We start from the raw sequence: 21114 nt of genomic DNA on the forward strand, positions 1-21114 counted from the left end.
CACAGTCGTTTTTATAAACATAAGGTGCAATATATATACACAATTAATAACACACTTTGTACTTTGGCAAATCACAATATGGCAAATATGTACACTGTCTTTGTGGTTCTCTCCCCAATAGTTCGAGCTGATTTCCAATACTGGCTGTTACACGGATAGACCCCCTACTCGGGGAGTGGAAATACGGATGAATTGCGGACCCTTTTCAGGCCTCAGAGCTTTGAAGTAGAATTTAAACTAAAAAGATCCCAAGGAGCAAACGTCATTTAAAACAAAAAGTCTAATAATGTGTACATTAGCGCATTATTAAATAGCACAGCGAGTAGAGGCTCGCTTTGGTATCCTGCAGAGCCTACTGACTCAGGTTCGAATCTTGGCAGGGCCAAACTCAGCCCTTCATCTTTCCGAGGTCGATAAATGAGCACCACACACCGTGGGTAATAATAAGCAGCGTTCAGATACCTGAGGGTTTGTAGCGCTATATATAACAACCCAGAAGAGTGCATTCCTCTACTGCTCTGCTTCTTTTCACAAATCATCACACTCCTTCACAATAGCGCCAGTATGTGCTGGATCGTCGTTCTTCACCAAACTGTTACATTTTCATTTTTTACTGTCATTTTCTTTAATTTTCTCAAAACCACTGAACCCCATAGCGTTTAATCCGCATAGGCTAATGCTTCACAAATTCCCTTTAACACAATATACAACCTCACAAATAACCGACTTCCCTGGGTATGATTAACCACAACAATGGCATCAGTGGACAGGGTCTCTTCTCAACGGCGGGCGAGCCTTTTCTTTGACTCCCAGTTGGAGGGCACTGTTGCAATCAATGATATTGTTAATGGCATTGGTTCTGCCATGGCAGAAGCAGTGACTTCAACTCCTTTCTTTGCCAGCTCTTTGTGGCGCCACCAGAAGCAGAGCATGCTTACACTCCACCCAATCATAAGCGCTCTGCTTATGGTGGATTGTGTCCACCTTTCTTTCCCTGCAGTCTGAAAGTCCTCAGCAGGAGCTTGAGCTGGTTCTTACGTTTGCAGCAAACATTGCCCAACGTATTCATGACCCCGGGTTGCATAAACTGCTTTCTTGGCGACTCCTCGTCATTGAGGGTCAAAAGCAGGGGTGTTGCTAGGTCTGGAAAAGATCTGGGGCTAGGCCAATGTCAGGACTGTTGATACTCGGGGCTAGCTACCCTTTGGGTTGTAGTCCATGAGCTTTTATCCATGGCTACAACCAAAGGACCCGGGGCTATAGCCCCCTCACTCCTCCCCCCCCAGCAAAGCCTCTGGTCAAAAGCAAAGCATCTGTAGACGTCCTGTCCCCGGGCTCTGTCCTATACAGCGTTAAACTGCCGGCTTCTCCGCACTTCAGCTCTTTGATCAGTAGTTAGGTTAATGCATTTATATAGCGCTTTTCCCCATTGATATGGTTTCAACGCGCGCTGTAGGTTGAACGCCCTCGGGGACCGGAGTCCAGGTCAGTGAAGATGGAGCAGTAAATGGTGCGTGTGTGCACTCTGTATGTAAGCCTAAGTGAAAGAGTGCTCTATTCACTATTGTTTGTTGATCTGGAGGCCTCTGCGCTCCGCGATGGCTTGATCCGTAGGCTTCTGGGCGCTGTGATGCTTTGATCTATAGCCTCTGTGAACCACCTTGATTACGTTCTTGCTGCTGATGGGTCTTGTTCTCTGCTTGGTTTCTGCAGCTAATTGCACGGGGGATTCCCTGAGCTCCAGCACCAGCATCGGCAGCGGTGCTAGTCCCCGGCTGGAGCCGCCGCCCTCACCGCATGCAAACCGGAAGAAGCATCGCAGGAAAAAGAGCACAGGCACCCCCAGACCCGATGGGCCCACAAGCGGAGCGGACGGTAGGAACCTCTTCTTAACCATCCATCTGGTGGGAGGATATCTGTGCGGAAGGAGGGATGGATGGGATTAAAGGTTCATTTCCTTTGGTAATTTTCTTTAAATGTATTCAATAAGTTAACTTTTTCAGTTGTAGACTTGGAAGAGGCATGTCGTGTTCCTATGGGACAGACGAGGAAGAGATTTGCCCATCCAGTGCGCTTACAATCCCTTCCACTCGAGAAGTCGGGGATAAGATGAATTCCGAGCAACTATTACTGGAAGTTGTCCAACCTTTCTATCCACCACAAATGCTTCACAAAGCATCCCATTCAGCCGCCTTCATCTCCAGCAGAGTCATGCAGTCCTGAGGGGAGGGCGGTGGGATCGGATCCTGGTCCCCATGAATCCCACAGCAGAGCTGCCCAAAGCCCAAGTGGATGCCTACTCATTAGACGCTTGATTTCCCTAATGTGGCAGCTCTCGCCTTAACCCTGCTTTTCACATCCTCTGAGGGGACTTGATTTAAGGTGCAAAACAATGATCAGGCATCCAGCTGGGGCAACCCAGCTACTCGACATTTAGTAAAACTAAACGTATGTATATTTCGACATGCACACATGAAAAGGACGTATTGTGTCAGGCACACAGGAGCTGATGGGCTCTACAGGATGGCTCTGGTAATTCGAGCAGTGCTAGAAGAAACTTTTTAATGGCTTCCGGATGCGGACCATATCCGCGGCTCTTCTCGCGAAACAAAATACAAGAATTACTATCTTGGTTTAAATACTTCTCACAATAAACTAAGAAAAAAAACTCCCTCTGAGAGTAACTGTAGCGTTTTATAGTGCTTATGATGGAAAATAGTCTTGTGTAGTACACCAGAATCACTTTGGCGGCCTGATTGTGCATATCTCTGCAAGGAAAGGGGGTGTAAGAGGGCTCCTTAGTGGGATAGAAGGGGAGGCACCTGTGAGTAGAAACATTAGCCTCTCCTTGGCCTTAGTTCAGAAGAGGTCTGTGTAATCAATGCATGCCCTCTCACTACTAGCTCCCTTATGGTGTTAGGTTAAAATGTCGAAAACATTTGGTCGAATTACAAAAATGTCGAAAAATTATTTTCAAATGCTTTATTTTTTTATTTACATGTTTTTTTTGTGTTCCGCAAGTAAAAAAAAGGGTTCAAACAGAATAATGTTTTCTGAAAAGGGGGTTGGCGGGGGAACCACCCCCATTTCGAACAAAAAACAAACACAAAAAGACATTCGAATTTTTTTTTGTTGACATTTGACTTTCGACAAAATGCTATTCGAAAATATCACTATAAACCCTCCCTTATAGTTACAAACTGCATGGCTTAGGCACACTGTACTCATAGCATCTTATGGATACAGGCCTCCATTTAACTGATTTATTTTAATTATTTATTGGGCAATTATAAAACGCTTATACACAATTTGTTTCAAGGCGCAACAAGACAAGAGGGGCGGAGGGGACAGGAATGACAAAAACAAAAAACGGTCCGACTAGGCCTTGTGACATTCTGATCGTGCAAGTGCAATCACAAGAAGTGCAGGGGAAATGGGAGGGGGGGGGTGCTGTTCAGGGGGGAAGGGCCTGTGGGAGAGCGAGTGCCCAGGGAGGCCAGATGGACAGAGCCCGGGGAATGCAGAGAGTGCAGGGAAGGAAGGTCCATGTGCTAAGTGCGAGGTACGGGGCTGGAAGGGCTCCAGAGGTGCAGGCGCAGCCAGGCTAGTGCAGAGTGCTTTGTGCTATATCTTACATCGATGTCCCTCGTCCAGCCGCTCGGCACATGCCGATTGGTCCCAGCAATGAATGCACTACGTCGGGCGGCAGAGCCTCTTTGGTTCAGGCTGCTAGTATTTGGAATTCTATTCTGTTACAACTGCAACAAGTTGAAGATCTCTTCTAGTTTAGATGGAGGTTAAGACATATTGGTTTCCTAATTTGTTTCTCTACTTTTCTCCAAGTGGGCTATTCATTGCCACTGCATCTGTCCAATAAAATAGCTTAGCTGTGCTTTAAGGGGGTTAGGCCAAAATGACCAAGGTCAAAAGGACTAAGTACCAAAAGTCAGACCCCCATTTGTTTGCATATGTATATGTAGTGGGGGGTAAAGTTAATAGAAAATGTATCGGCATAAGGTGGGGGGAGTGTCTCCCCATATATTAGGGTGAGCAGATTTTCAAAACAAAAAAACGGGACGGCCAACAACATAAAAGAGGGACTACCCCATTGCAGCCCACCAATTACCGCCCCTCCCCCAACACGCCCCCACAACCAACAACCACCCGCCAACCATATTTCCAGCACTTCTCCTTTCTATAAACTGTACATAATCTCATTTGTGCAGTTTTGTCTGTAAATCGTGACATGTTAATTCAAAACGAGTGTTAGCTGTAATTGATATTACATGGCTTGCTGTACAATAATTTCCAAGCCAGTCTCTGTGGCACAGTCAGTAAGTGTTCTGACTGGTACCTGAGAAGTTGGGGGTTCGAGCCAAACCTCCAAGTTAAACATTCTGATAGTGTTGTGAAAAATACTTACGGTTTTAATGACCGTAGCCCCCCAAACACGCAAACCCCGGACGGGGTTTCAAAAATGAAAAAACTTCCGGGACCCCGGGACGGAGGGTGATTTCCCCGGACGTCTGCGTCTGGTATTTTGTATTTTTTTTTTTTATTTCATTTAGTTTTTACAAACTTTTGAAAAAGAAAGAACCAGAATCCTTTATAATTCCTACCTAATACATACATAATTCTCTTCTCCCTAAAAAATAAGTCTTTAACTTTCCATTCACATAAATCACAAGTCTCTTTATATATATATATATATATATATATATATATATATATATATATATATATATATATATATATATATATATATATATATATATATATATATATATGCAATTCTGTAGGTTTGCTAATTAAAATGACACTTGTGTGGCAAAAATAGCTATTTAAGTTCCCCTGTTCAATGAAAGCACAGCTCACCCTGCATTCCTCTCTTGCGCTCAGTGCTCTCTCCACCCTCTTTTCTCTGTTCATTGCAAGTTCAAACGGGCTAGTGCAGCAGTAATCATCTCCTCCACTCTTAAGTGCCAAAGGCATGGGCGGGGATGCTAGTCAAGAATATATTTTTTTTCTTCAAATAATTGAAAATCAGTGGTAATCTGCATTATACTTTTGTTAAGTTAACTATATCCTGTCTGGCAAAGACTAGTATGTGTTAACTTGATATTTTGTTAAAGAAGGTCATGCAATTCCATTTCTAAAATTCTAAGTTGTTAAATAATGCATTATTAGAAATATTGCTACTGTAAAAAAAATGGCATTGCCTCAATACTTTACCATAAACTACAGGTTAGTATATCTAAATATAATAGTGTAAACTAGATTTCATTTTGTTGGCCAATGTGCATCACATTGACGAGTTATACATACTCACCCAGCCGAATGCTTTTGATGGCAAACCTGGGTCTGTGACTTGTTGGTTGAATACATCTTTGCAACTGGTGCTCAAGCCATGAGCTGATCCCATACTCCTTGACATTCTCTCTTATCACTGTTGCTTTACACCAGCTACCCCGAAAGTGAGATGGCAGCAAACTACAATATTCCTCTTAGTTTGCCCAGTTTCCTGCCTGCTACACAGGTCACTCTTAGTCTCTTCCTTTCTTTCCTCTTACATAATGAATGCACAAAGCTAACTAGATGTTTATGCAAAGTAGTAATCAATAGTTCCATCCAGCCTGTACATCTACAGATCTACTGCAATACCATACACTGTCCAGAGCTCACTTTGCTCTTGGATTACGAGTGCATTATATTTTAGCACCTGTGGGAGAGAGCTGGCTAAACTGTTTTCAAGGCCTTTTTATCATATTTATTTATTTTTGTCCATTCATGCAGCTAGCATTTTACATTTTACAGACACTAAATCAGGGCTCGCAAAGTCACCCTGCCCACTCGCATAGTCGAGTAGATTTTATGAAGGGCGAATACCATTTGCAGGAGAGGTTTGAAACTTGTATGTAACATCTGCTTTGCAGTAAATGTCAAATAAAAGTTTCACTGTGCATAGTTGGCCTCTGGGTTGCAGCAGTGTGCCCAACATAAAGTGGGTTTGTGGTGACATGCACCATTTTACAGAAAGCAGTTTACATTTTTTGGTCTTCCGTGCTATGCGTCGAGTGCATTTCTTTTAGGTCGAGTAGGTAAAGTCAGTTACTCGACCTGCAAATCTAGTCTAATTTTAAAGAATTTGCAAGGCCTGAATCTTCTTACTAATGTTTTCAAACAAATTTATGATTTGCATAGTACTATTGATCCTATGCCTCACATCTCCTCCATAGTACCGATGATCCCTGGCCTCGCATCTCTCTCCATGGTACTGATGATCCCTGGCCTCACATCTCCCTCCATGGTACTGATGCTCCCTGGCCTTGCCCCTCCCGCTGTTCATCCTGATCTCCTTCCATAGTGTCCAGGATCTCTGGCAGCACATCTCTCTTCATAATGTTGCTGAGGGCAGGCCTCTAATCTTCTTCCATAATACTGATGATCCCTGGCCTCACATCTCTCTCCATAGTAGCGATGATCCCTGGCCTCTAATCTCTCTCCACAGTACCGATGATCCCTAGCCTCTAATCTCTCTCCATAGTACTGATGACCCCTATTATTACATCTCTCTCCATAGTACCGATGGTGCCTGGCCCCTAATCTCTCTCATTAGTACTGATGATCCCTGGCCTCACATCTCTCTCCATAGTACCGATGATCCCTGTGTCACATCTCCCTCCATAGTACCGATGATCCCGGGCCTCACATCTGCCCCCATGGTACCGATAATCCCTGGCTCACATCTCCCTCCTTAGTACTGATTATCCCTGCCCTCACATCTCTCTCCATAGTACCGATGATCCCTGGCCTCACATCTCCCTCCATAGTACTGATGATCCCTGGCCTCACATCTCCCTCCATGGTACCCATGATCCCTGGCCTCACATCTGCCCCCATGGTACTGATGATCCCTGGCCTCACATCTCCCTCCTTAGTACTGATGATCCCTGGGTCACATCTCCCTCCATAGTACCGATGATCCCTGGCCTCACATCTGCCCCCATGGTACCGATGATCCCTGGCCTCACATCTGCCCCCATGGTACAGATGATCCCTGGCCTCAAATCTCCCTCCTTAGTACTGATGATCCCTGGCCTCGCATCTCTCTCTATGGTACTGTTGATCCCTGGCCTCGCATCTCTCTCCATGGTACCGATGATCCTTGGTCTCTAATCTCTCTGCATAGAACTGATGATCCCTGGCCTTGCATCTCTCTCCATGGTACCGATGATCCTTGGTCTCTAATCTCTCTGCATAGAACTGATGATCCCTGGCCTCACATCTCTCTCCATAGTACCGATGATCCCTGGGTCACATCTCCCTCCATGGTACCGATGATCCCTGGCCTCACATCTGCCCCCATGGTACCGATGATCCCTGGCCTCACATCTCCCTCCTTAGTACTGATGATCCCTGGCCTCGCATCTCCCTCCATAGTACCGATGATCCCTGGCCTCGAATCTCTCTTCGCGGTACTGATGCTCCCTGGCCTCGCATCTCTCTTCATGGTACTGATGATCCCTGGCCTCGCATCTCCCTCCATGGTACTGATGCTCCCTGGCCTCGCATCTCTCTTCATGGTACTGATGCTCCCTGGCCTCACATCTCCCTCCTTACTACTGATAATCCCTGGGTCACATCTCCCTCCATGGTACTTACTGATGCTCCCTGGCCTCACATCTCCCTCCTTAGTACCGATGATCCCTGGCCTCGCATCTCTCTCCATGGTACTGATGCTCCCTGGCCTCACATCTCCCTCCATAGTACCAATGATTCCTGGCCTCGCATCTCCCTCCTTAGTACCGATGATCCCTGGCCTCACATCTCTCTCCATAGTACCGATGATCCCTGTTACATCTCCCTCCATGGTACCGATGATCCCTTGCCTCGCATCTCTCTCCATGGTACCGATGATCCCTTGCCTCGCATCTTCCTCCATGGTACTGATGCTCCCTGGCCTCGCATCTTCCTCCATGGTACTGATGCTCCCTGGCCTCGCATCGCCCGCTGCTCATCCTATTCCTTGCCCCACACGGCGCCCCTGGTACTGCTCCTCGCTAGCCCCCCCCCCCCCCCCACTTGCCAGTGCCTGGGCTCCGGGGATAATGTACTGCTCTTGGGCTTGCAGTGTGCTGCAGGACGCATGGCGGGAGCCGCTGACAGCCCCTTAATGTGTTTCTCACATCGCTAAGTGACGTGCCTTTCTCTTCTGCTTTATTTTTAAAACACAGTGGAAAATTGATAGACAAAAAGTGTTGTGTTTTGGGGCGTGTAGGTGATTAATGGGCACTGCCAAGATGTTGGCAATGCATGTCCCTAGAGGGAGGCGCTGCCGGGGCTGCCATTGGACGAGCGTTTAGGGGCAGAGAAGCGGCATGTTACACGGACCCCTTTTGGGATGCCACCGCACATTATGCAGACCGCAACTTGCACATTACACCGCTGCACGCACACCAGCGGGGCTGCTGCAGGGCAGCATGTTGTACACGTTATGTTACCGCTACCGCGCGGCGCATTCTACAGCTCGTTCCCGATAAAGAAACAATACTTGAAACACACCGCAGCCGCCGATGCACAATTGCTATTGGTCCCAGAATTCAGAAACAATAGATATTCTGACAGAAGCGTTTCCCTCGTATCCTGGGCAATTCTGAAATTCCATTCCAACCATTAGACCTTTCACCTTGTTTCAGTCGGCCTCTATTTCCTCTAAAGCGCCAAGATGCCCAAAGCTTAAACCAGTGCCGCACTAGCATAACCCGCTCCCTTTTGACTGAGTGAGAGACCGCAAACTTGCCAATAACCTGCAGTAATGCTCACCATGTGCACATCATGTTTGCAGCATAGCCACACAAAATATAACTGAATGCAATTGATCTCAGTCGATAAACAAAATTTATTTCGCCCATCATTGCCCATAACACGAATAGAAAATCAAATCATATAAGATACATAAGAAGCTGAAAGTGGCATACAACAAGCACATACAAGTCAGTATAATTAAAATACCTTTACAGGCAACTAATACATACATTTAATTTAATTGTTGGCAATGACTCTCCTTAGGAGTTATCTACCTATACAGTGGTTTTCCTGTAAAACTGGTGTGGCGGGGACTGTTGGTTCCTTGCCTTATTTCGGGGACATCTAGTGGCGTGCCACCTCCCCACGCTAGTGGAATTTGAGCCTGGGAATGGTATGCAGGGGATTCTTGGTCACCCCCACTTAGTCCCCATCAGTGAGCAGGGAACTGCCAAATGTGTAACCAAAAAGCTGCTGTCCCTTTAAGAAATGTATATTTGGTTGGGAAGCACCAGGGTTGTCGAATAAAGTACACATACTTCTTGTGAAGCAACATACATGGGCGAAGAAAGACACGTTTCAGGATAGTGCTCTGCTCTTTGAGCTGAACACTTTCGCGCATGCACAGAAACACGCACTGTCCCATTCCAGGATGGCAGATGTACTTTTTAACCGCTTGCCTATACTTGGCCACTCTAACACATCTGATCCAAAGGCTGGAATTAGGGGGAGTCAATCCACATGTTTGTGCTATCATGCCACAATGCGGTAGACCACCGATCCAAGCCCAAGCTAGGCTATGGCTATTTAAGAGAGGTGTGGGTGTTTGGAAGGCACAAGCAGAATCCAGAGGAAGTTGGCGATGAAGGAGAGAAGTAGAAAGAGGAGGCTGGAGAGAGAAAGAGGAAGGAGTGTAGGAGTCTAGAGATGGAGAAGGCATATCAAGAGGTAATATGAGATGAACATCCAGCGGTGACAGGAGAAGAAGAGTATCGAGTGGCGGCGGCAGTAGTAAGTGAGCATCAGGATGTGGCAGGAGAGTGTGTCAGAAGGTGGCAATAGGTGAACATTAGGAGGTGAACTTCAGGAGGCGCCTAGAGGAGAACATAAAGCAGGAGGAGTGTCTCAGGAAGGGGGTATCAGGAGGGGGTTATGTGGAGGTGGCACGAGGTAAACGGCAGAAGGTGGCATGAGGAATGCATAAAGTATCACAAGATGGCAGGTGAGTAGCATCAGAAGGCTACAAGAGAAGAAAATCAGGAGCTTGTGTGAAAGAAACAGGAGGAAGAGGAGGAGTTCAGAAGCAGGAAGAATCCAGTCCTAGTAATTCTCTAGACAAGCCAGAAAGGAATAAGAGGGCAGGCATCGCCCAAGGCGGGTGGTAGAGGAAAGACTCAGATTAGCAGGGGAGAAAATCACAGTGGAAAGTGGAGGGAAGCACGTTGCATGCATCAAGGAGGGACAGAAAACAAAAGAGGAGTAGCGAGGAGAGACAGGATAGACATCAGAACTGTAGAGAATGGATGAGTAAACTCTTATGGGGAAGACCCGAACAGAAACCCCCAGCTCTCCCCTTTCACAACAGAAAAAAAATTCCAGTAATTCCTATGACCCGCCACAGACACAGGGCAGGCCCAGAACCGGTACTAAGTATCCGAGGTGGCCCTGTCCTAACAGCACCAGGAGCCAAGCCAGACAATCTTTCTTCTGTGAGAAAAGACCAAAGAGACGGTGAGTGTTGGGGAGGAACCCTAAATATTGGGAAATGTGAAAGGAGACCTTAGGACTGGTCAAACTGTTGACAAATGAATGTTCTGACACTCTATGCTTGATTTTCCTTTGCTTAAAATCTTGTCTCGAGGAAGATTTTATTTTGCGTTTAGGAAAGGATGAAAGGGGCAAAGAGAATTCAGAAGAAGAGGAAGGAGTTGAAATTCAGTCCTAGTCCTACCAATATTTGTTTTGCCTGGTTTACTAATGGTTAAAGAGCAAGAATGAAATTCTAATTCCCAAACCAGGCTGGGCCCATGCTATGTCCATGGTGTGACATTGCCGTAGAGAAAGTGCAGTGAAGAAGAGCCACAAGTTGAGGTCAATAGTTATCCCTTAGATCTTCAGATTTGATTATTATTGATAGGACAGTGCCAATGCAGCATAGAGAGGGTTTTTGTTTCCTGATGAGATTAATTCAGTTTAGCAAGAATAACCAGTTTCTAAACCCTTGTGTGATACAGATCCTCTCAGGATCCATATATGCAGTGCACCGGTCCATTTTACTCCCCAACATCAGGCAAATTCTCCCAAGAAAATAAAATCGGTATTAACAGCACAAAGGGGTTTGCAAAGCTCTGTTGGTGTGTTCAGTGCACTAATGCCCAAAAATTGCCCACAGAGGATCTCTGCACATGTATTTCCCGATGTTACGAGGACCTTAAAGATAAACCTACATCTGTTCATTTACAGGCAGTAAGGATCACACCTGACTTGGGCATGATACAAAATATTTCAGTTAAGAATGGGAACTATTTTGTAAATCCCTAAAATTGCCTTTTACTGCCAACTTCCAGAAGTATTAATACTCTTGCCTTAAAAGCTCACCTGGGACAGTGCCTCCAGCACCCAGGTCGGCGTTGCCAACCCTCCCTTAATAAGCGTTTGATTTGATTTTGGAAAGGGTGCAACAATTGTCAAACACAGGCATCTTGACGCTGCTCGGGGGAGAGGGGAGTTCAAGAGAATGGGATGGTTGCAAGAGGACACAGAGAACACTGAAACAGGAGACAACTAAGTCAAAGCCATAACATCCCTACTGTACAGATTGGTTTGGTAAGACCAGTCCAGGAAGAAGAGAAAGGTTAAATGTTAGTAGTTTGTTAAGTCCATATTGAATGCATTCTTCTGCTCCGTTTTGGATTCAGGGTTGACCGTGAACTCTACATTTGAGCTTAATCACAGAGCTGCACTGGATTACAGGCAATTACCCGCTAACTGGCAGAACATGGACATTAAGGCTCAAGAGCTGTCAAAAGGTTGCAGTGGGGTAAATGACCTACTCCAAACATATCATTGCTGCCAACACCTGTACCCTCACTGAGCTGCCAACATGGCTTCAAATAAGGGAGGCTGCAAACTGCATATCTGGACCTACTACACGTCGCCATATCGGAAGCCGAGAAGAAGTGCCTCTTCAAAGCCTGCTCAAGATGCAGTCAGAAGAACATCGACGTGGAGGACCGCCATTGCAAGTTCATCTATTGTCTGCACCGGGATCACAATATTGAATGATGTCCTATTTCCCAATCCTTCTCCTCAAAGACGAGGATCACCATCGGAGACAATTGTGTTTGCAAGAGCATTGTTAATAGAAGAATCCCTGAAAATAAGCCACTATACAAAGGGGAGGCCACCTTACGAGAGACATTAGTCTGGCCCATTTTAGTTATCGTTTATTAGTGGTAGGGATAGATACAGATAGGTTTGGACAGAGGACATTTCCGTTATTGACTTCCTGATGACCGACGAGCACCTTTAGTTTAGTTGGTGAAACAGGGAACTACCCCATAGCTATGGGGAGAGTTAGGTCTGTTTTTCCTTATCGTTTAAATGAAATAAGTGAACATGTCCACTGTGTGTCCATATTCGTCTTCTAACCCACCATCCAACCTTCTTGGCAGATACATTCTTCTGCTTTTGGTCTGCTTCAGGTTCAACAACCACTGTATGCATTGCTTTGTTTTCATTGTTTAAAACCTTTAATTCCTATTTTGTCATTAGATATTCGCCTATTTAGCTCACAAATCCAATTTAAACGATGTGTTAAGAAATATTTTCTGTCTTTGGCTTTACCTTAGTCTATTGTATCTTTTTGACATCTGCTATGGCTGCATAATTTATTTATATTTTTCAAAATGTACTCTTTTCACAGTTCTTTGGAGAAAAATAAAAGCGCTATAAAAACATTAAAATAAATAATCCTTCCATTCCATGAACTTGACCACTTACCTGCACAGTATGGCATGCTGTAGTTAACTGAAAGCAATGACGGACTAAAGTGCATTGGGCACTGTAAGTTTGTTCTGCAATTCATTCTCCATTTGTGTTGACCGTGTGGGAATTGGCGAGCGAGGATTTGTGCAATGCAAGTAAAGCTGTGCTTCCCATCACAGCTAAGGCAGCATCTGTACCATCTGTACCTTTCATAAGACATTTTCCAATCACTGATATCTGCTAGGACGAATCTGAGCTACGCCCCAGGTTTTTTATAAGCATTACTCCCTGGATGATTCTTCCAGACATGCTGCTTCATTTGGGAAGGCGGCACTGGAAAACCTTTTTAGCATCACTGCGAGACTTGTCCTTGGCCTCAGGCCCTGGGATTGTATCAGCTCAGAAATCGCTTCATTGGATGGGGCCTGAGTCCAAAATACCTTCAACTATCCCTCTGTAAATACCTCCCCTCTCAAGCCCTTCGCTCCTCTACCTCTAACTCCCTCAGGGTCAGTCGTTTTTCAAAGAAACTTGCTGGAGATAGATCTCTGTCTTCGGCTGGGGCCTCCCTTTGGAACTGCCACCTTGAAACTTGAGGAGAACCATCTATGGTTCCGGAAGCTCCTCAAGACCTTCCTCTTCGCTTCTGCCTTTGCCCTGCTTCTCCGCCTTCACTCTCGGCACTGTGCACCTGGCCACCCTCTGTCCTTCGGGCCCAGGTACCTGCTCACCCTGCCACCCTCTTGGACTGCCTCCGGGCCACCACTTGCACTGGGGCCTGTATCTGTACCCATACAGTTCCCCACCCACTTCTCTTCTGAACTTATCAGATACACCCTATCTCACTAAACCTAGCACCTTTGCCTCTTACAGGCTGTACTACCACCGCTAACACCCTATTTAATTATGTATTTACTTACTATTTATTTTGTCCTCTCCTATGTTCTGCACTTTGCCCCTTTTTCCCTTCCCCATGTACTTTGCCCCTTTTCCCTTCCCCATGCACTTGCGCGTTCTCAATGTCACTGGACCTAGTAAGATCGTTGTTTTTGCTTCTCCCCTGTTCCCCTCCCTTCGCCTGGTCGCGCTCTGAAACACCTGTGTATGAGCGCGATATAAATAAAATATCATATCATATTAAGCCAGCTGAAACATGTTGTCCGTACATTCTCCGTGTAATCTGACCCAACAAGACAGGAGCACATCCAGACGTAAGAGTAATACATAATACTCTCATTGTGGTTTCTGGTTCTCTGTCTATAGCTCTTCCTCCTTCACAACTCAACCCAATCCATTCACCCATACATATGCCAGTGTCAATACCCTACTACTGCTACTTGGCGTAACAATTTGGGAACTAGTGGTTGGACTGCTGGGGGTTCCAAATTCAACATTCTCTAGCATCATTGTTAGGTATCTGTAAATGAATGTTCTGGCCTGTTGCAGTACCAGGCTTGCCGGTAAGCTGTAATTTAGTGTGGGTGTGTATGAGATAGTGTGAGGGTTGTCTGTATGTGGAGAAGGTTCTGTGTGTTTTAGGTGCATGTATGCTAAGATGGTGGAGTGCCTGTGTGGGGGACGTTGTGTATAGGGAGATTGAGAAAGGGCTCTTTTTGAGGAGCTGTATACTATGTCCACACCATATATCCCTACCATTACAGCTCTGCATTCAGCTAGCCCGTATACCACCAGGTGCAGCAGCAAATTGGAATTGCTTGGTCAGGGTTTTGAGAACTACCTTATAATTGTACCATGCACATCTATATTACGTTGAAAAAGAGTTTCTGGTTTGTAGACCAAATCTCTTGATTTTTTTCCGTAGTTCTCCTATAACTTCCTCAATAGAAAGACGCTTTCTACATTCTAAGCACTATCCTATGTAGCCCCATATCCAGGGATTTCAGCGCACATTCAAGGTGCACACGGATGTTGTGGCCACATTTACAAGGCGAAGCACACCCTTCTTTGTTATAGAGATCACAAGCAACATCTCAGAATAATCTCCAAGCCCCCTCAACCTCTCTCCTGTTCCGTCTCAAAAGACCCACTCTACTGGCATCCCCTGGCATGCTTTTGTAGTCCTGTGCTTCGTCCCCCGCATGCACTCAAGGAGCCGCACATGTGGGCAGTTCACTTTGTACATGTTTGTTTTATTTTAAATATTAATTTCATTTCAGGTGTTTGAATTTGGGATGGACAGCTCTCCAGCATCCCAGCGACCAAGGCTACGTAAAACTTGTAGCCATCTTGCGGAGTAAGCTCCGGTCCAACTGCAGCATTCCACAGTAGTGGTCTGTCTCTCCGTGCTGTTAGCCGGTTTTGTCTCCTGCTAGGAAATACCCTTATCTGGCACAGAACAAAGCATAGTTTCTTCCCACAGAGCCCTCTAGTCTAGTGAAATTACACTAAATGTTAGTGTATGTTTGACATTTCCTAAAATGCCTGGAACGCTTGTGCACCCGTGACGATTGCTTACCTGCTGCATGAGGTGTGGTGATGATTTATTTATTAGCAGTTTTTTTTAGAGCGCTCACACAGACCGGGGGCATCGAGGTGCTGTTACAGGAATTGTTTTTTTTTTTGTTGCGTAATTTGTTTTTTTTGGTCTTAGTTGCGTATTTATAACGTGCTTAAACACCCAGAGGTTTCTAAGCGCAGACCCGGGGATTGAACCTATGTTGCTTTGTTTCGTCTTGCTTCCAAGGCGCGCACGTTGCTGCTGAGCTATCCTCCCAGGACAAGCATGATATCATGGGGATCCATCCCACATCACCCTATGGCCCAGCATCAAACTACAGGTGGTGGCACACGCAGACCCATTGTCTACCACACCACCCATTTTAACGGTGAAACCATCCTGGGAGGACACGTTTTGTTGGGGCTGTTGATCATTTTTGGAGAGGCTGTATGAAGGACTTTTGGGAAAGGCTGTGCAGGCTAGCCTTGGGTTGCCTTAGTTGAGGGTAATTCAGGCTGTGGTTCGGCCCCAAGCCAGTAAATTACATGTGGTTATATGTCCCCAGAGCACTAAAAATAAAATATCTTAAAACTGTACACCAGAATTGGTCTTGTCTGCTGACCCATATCCGTGATATCACATACCAAAAAGGGATCTGGGTCTATAAAAGAAAATGCACTTTGCCGAACAAATCTCGAAAGCAAGCAATAGACTGAATTTAACATCATTAATAAGATAAGAAAGCAGACAGTGTGCAATGATGTCCCCATTACCTGACAGAAACACTTTAAAAACAAAATCACACAAGCCAGGAAATCATTCGCTCTTTGGATACGGACATAAGCAATGGCCTCACCATCAACGCAATCCCACAAGAAACTAAAATGCTTAACTGTTTTGCAGAGATCTTCACAGAAGACTTTACTAAACTGGTGAAGGAAAGCAACAAAGCAGACTCCCCAGCAGATCCCAGCTAGACATCTACAAGAGCATCCTCAACAAATGGAACACATGCGCAATATTTCTGATAGCTCATGAATCATTCAGCGAAAACAGGAACAGAAGCTTCAAATCCACCTTCATCAAACCCTTACTCATAGATTCCACAGGAAGCATAGACTACTTCACCAACTACCGACCAATATCAAACATATTTACCCGGCCAAACTGCTGCTATCAACTTAATCGAGCGCACTATGAGACCAATCATCTAGTGGTCCAGGCACAAGTCGATTTCAGAGCTACGAGAAGGACTGAATCGGCACTATTCTTCATATTGGAAGAACTAAAAAAGAACTTACACTCCAACAACACCCCTGCATTGATACCATTAGATCTTTCAGCAGCTTCTGACACAGTCAACCATGGAACCCTAATCACAATAGAAGAGCAGGCCTAAGCAACATTGCACTACAATTGCTGAAATTCCTCCTACAGAAAGAATGGAAACCACCTGGCTACCTCCCTTCAACTCAACCTCACGTACACGAGGCTGATCCCGCTCACCACTATTTTTGAACATATACATGGCCATGCTCATGAAACCCGTCCAACGACAAGGGCTTACACACTACAACTGTGTAGATGACACTCAAATCATCCACAGGCTTGCCTCTAGCAAAGGCACAGACTAAACCCTTGTCAATTGCCTCTCGAAAATCAATGCATGGATGAACAACAGCGACCTTACATTCAAACTGGAAAAAACTCACATAACACCCAACACCACCTCTATCCAGCCACCCATACCTTGGCCTATGGAAATAGGAACCAGACCAGAAGGGTCCAAAGTGGGAACAAGTCAGAAGTAGGTTTACTGATTGAATCTTTTGTTCTTTTGTTCTGCTTAATCTTTCAGCAAAAAGGTTAGATGTTAGGTTGGGGTTAGGCTATATTGGTGGGCTCGGGTGTGTGTGTGTGTGTGTAGAGGCAGTGGGGGAGATGTGCCCCCCCCACTAAGCTAACACTGGTAACTCAAGTTAACGCAGTAGTTAAGAAATGCTTCTACCACCTACGATTTATCAGACAAATTACTACCCCATCTCACTTTGCAACACAGAATGGGAGGATAGCTCAGGGGCAACGTGCTTCTCTTGGAAGCAAGACGTCACGGGGCACCACAGGTTCAATCCCTGGGTCCGCGCTTAGAAACCTCTAGGTATTAAGCGCGCTATAAATAACCTACCATATCATTATATCAGTTGTCATGTCAAGAATAGACTATACCAAAAGCATCTTCCTTGGCATGCCTGACTACTGCACTATAAAACTACAACAAATCCCGAACCAGCAGCAAGACTCCTTTTAAGACTCAAGAGAAAACATATCATGCCACACTAAGATCCCCACTCTGGCAAGCATTCTTCGTTGTCCACAGAGCAATTCACAGCCAAGGATCATACAGAACCCTGAGGTCTAGCAATGACCTATGCCTTAAACCCAAACATGAATTGAAAACGAAATATAGGTAACAGCATTTTCAAACATTGCAGCTAAATGTTGCAACTCCCTCCTTAAGGGAATACACACACTAGAGAAACACTTGACCTTCAGGAAAGCAGTAAAAGCATGGCTGTTTAATATGCTGAGTTAACCTGCAAGCCATAGACCCTTGGCAATGAGAGACCTAACGTAGCTAAACACAGCACACTGGGTTTCAATCGCCCAACAACTACTACTTTTAACCTGATGCCATGAAGATTGCACCCCACTAACCCATACTATACGCTCCATACTCCTGTAAACCTACAACACACAATCCTACTATGCCACAAACACACAACATCTGGACACCTCCCCCATACCGACACCAAACAGCAAAACTCCACATCTCCTCCAGTAACTCACATCATCTCAACAAGCCCAATGCATCCTTGCACCACGAGATTGCAGGGCAGGGATCGTAGAGGACACTCGGACCATCAGACCCCGCTGAAATGATGTAAAAAAAGAAAAGACACCAGTTGCAGGATCCCCTGAAGATGCGAAGTCTGACTATTCAGTCCACAGCATTGCTGCACTCCTTGAAGCACGAGCCTATGCTTCTCTCAACACAGTCTTCACCTGGGATTGTTTCTTCAGTCAGCCCCACATCCCATTGTCTCTCCTTAGTACCCATCATTGCTTGAACATCCCCTCATTATTCCTTAGATTCTGCCCACACCTTTGCACAGCCCTGCCCCATTGCCCGCCATCATACACCTAGGTCTAAAGACCCTCCCAGGGCTTCTTCCTGTGTCTCTGCCTTCTATTGTCAGCCCTCTTCTAAGCTGCTCCACCCTCCTTGTTATTTAAGATCGCCATGGCAGCTTTGCTTCTGGGCAGATGAGGTTGCTCAGGACTGAAAGTCTGGGCCATCAGAGCTTATCCTGCTTCAGGGCTGCCAGAAGCATGGAAACTGCTCTCCTGAACTTCTGTGAAGACCTGCTCTCCAACCTTGACTCCAACACCCCGTGTGTTCTTATCTTGCTTGATCTCTCTTCTGCCTTTGACACTGTCAACCATGCCATCCTGCTCACCCGGCTTCGTGATAACCTGGGTATCACCTGACAGGCTCTGGCGTGGCTGGCTTCTTTCCTCTCCAACCGACCCTCCCAGGTCCAACTTGGGTCCTTCCTCTCAGATATCTTTTTCTATACCTGTGGCGTCCCCCAGGGTTCTAACCTCTCTCCTTGGCTGTTCAACCAATACCTGGCACTCCTTGCCCACTGCATCGCCTCTCTCAGTCCCAATTTTCAGTGCTATGCGGATGATACCTCATTTTCAGGCTACCCTCGGCCTCCTCCTCTCCTTCCCTCATCTCTGACTGTCTGTCTGCTATCCAGGAGTGGTGTGCAGCCAATGACCTCTGCCTTAATTCCAGTAAGACTGAGATTCTACTCATCGGCAATTCCTCTCCCTCCTTCCCTGCAGCTCTCTGGCCGGCCTCTCTTGGCCCTCTTCCTGCTCCACCTGCAAGTCTAAAAACCTCGGGGTCATCTTCGACTCCACATTATCCTTCTCTCCTCACATCTCCAACGTCTCTAAGAAGTCACACTACCAGCTGCACCTCCTCAGAGGTATTCTTCCTCTCCTCTCCTTCCCCCAGAATGACACCGTCTCCAGAGCCCTGGTTCTCTCTAGGCTGGACTATTTCAACAGTCTCTATCTAAATCTGCCTGCCTCTACTCTCTGCCCTCTGCAACTTATCCAAAACAGGACTGCGAGACTTGTCCTTGGCCTCAAGCCCAGGGATCATATCTCTCCAGGACTGAAATCTCTGCACTGGCTCCCAGTGGCTGCAAGGATTAAGTTCAAAACCCTCTGCATTATCCACAAGGCCTTCTGTGGCCTGGGGCCGCATTACCTTCAACTCTCTCTTACTAAATACCTTCCTTCTCGGGCTCTTCGCTCAGCTGCCTCCAACTCCCTCAGGGTCAGCCGCTTCTCCAAGCAACAAGTTGATGGTCGATCTCTCTATTCGGCAGGGGCCTCCCTCTGGAACAGCCTTCCAGCCTCCCTGAAACTCGAGGAGAACCATCGCCGGTTCTGGAAACACCTCAAAACCTTACTCTTTGCTTCTGCTTTCTCTGCCTCTCTCCCCTGCTGAAATTCCAGTCCGAATCTGCACTGGTTACCTGGCCACCCTTTCTGATCTTGGGACCAGGTCCCGCCTTTTGCACACCTGCCCTGCCTCCCTGGCAACCCCCTGCACTTGGGGACTGGTTCTGTATCCCTACAGTCCCCCTACCAGCACTTATGTTTGCTCTTACCTTGCACTTGCCACCATCAGGCCACTTTTATTTATCGTATTTATTCTTCTATCCCATGTTCTGCACTTCCCCCAGGCACTTTTCCCTTTCTCCCTACCCTCGCACTTGCGCGATCTGAATCACACCTGGCCTAGTAGGATCGTTGTCTGTCTTTCCACGGTTTCCCCTCCCTTGCCTAGTCGCGCCTTGAAACACTTGTGTATAGGCGCGTTATAAATGCCATATCATATCATATCTTGGCCCATTTTTATTTTTAAACTTGTCTTTATTAGTTTTCAGATATCAACTTTCACCAAACATTGTAACATCTTCCCCCCCAACCCCCTCCACCATCCTTCCGGGGCACACGTGAATGAATTTCGGGGATTACATTATGCACTAAATATGTCTGTTACTTTAATGTTGTGCAGGCACCATTGTTCCATAAAGTCTGTCTGGAGATACTCTAGGACTCCTCCCCATTCCTTTGCAAACCTGTCCCTCGTTCCTTGGACTGTGTGGGTGACTTTTTCCATCGCCAGCGGCGCCCAACCTTTTTGTAGCCACGTGAAAGTCAGTGGGGTGTCTTTCTTTTTCCAATTCTGGGCTATTGTCCATGCTGCAATGAGTAGTCCCATGAAGCTTCTCCATTGTGCTTTTTTGTATCTTCTAGCTGTTTCATCTCTTATTCCACACATCCAAACTCCCTCTCCCATTTGTCCCACATCTGGAAATATTTTCCCCATCTCTCCCTTAACTTCTTTCCAGAACGGCTCAATTCCTTTGCAGGCCCACCAGGTGTGTTTCCATGTCCCCACCTCTCCGCATTCCCTCCAGCATCGATTTGACGTTTTAGGGAACATTGTGTGGAGTCTTCCAGGGGTATAGTGCCACTGTGTAACTATTTTAAACCACATTTCTCTTGTTTGTGCTGATATGGTCATCTTGGGGATCAATGTCCATAAGTCCACCCACTGTTTTCTTTTCGGTTCCTCCCCCAGAGTTCTGCTCCATTTGGTCATGTATGTCCACTTAATTTCCTCCTCCTGTGTGTTGATAAAGGAATATAGAGTCGAGACCCATTTCTTTGCCCCTGAGTTGATTGTAACATATTTCTCAAACGGAGTGAGGGTT

General features: G+C 46.1%; 1 protein-coding gene across 6 annotated transcripts in view; it reads left to right on the plus strand.

Moving 5' to 3' along the window:
* AGAP3 (ArfGAP with GTPase domain, ankyrin repeat and PH domain 3) overlaps nt 1-21114 on the plus strand; it is a 1746798-nt gene that overhangs the window by 1589010 nt on the left and 136674 nt on the right. For all 6 annotated transcript variants that reach the window (XM_069646010.1, XM_069646012.1, XM_069646011.1 and 3 more), the window contains one exon: nt 1714-1875. In XM_069646010.1, coding sequence (XP_069502111.1) covers nt 1714-1875 — 162 coding nt within the window. The remainder of the gene's footprint in view (nt 1-1713; nt 1876-21114) is intronic.

The sequence above is a fragment of the Ambystoma mexicanum genome, chromosome 2p (genome assembly GCF_040938575.1).
Source record: "Ambystoma mexicanum isolate Mex_15411 chromosome 2p, UKY_AmexF1_1, whole genome shotgun sequence".
In the NCBI taxonomy this organism is placed as follows: domain Eukaryota; kingdom Metazoa; phylum Chordata; class Amphibia; order Caudata; family Ambystomatidae; genus Ambystoma; species Ambystoma mexicanum.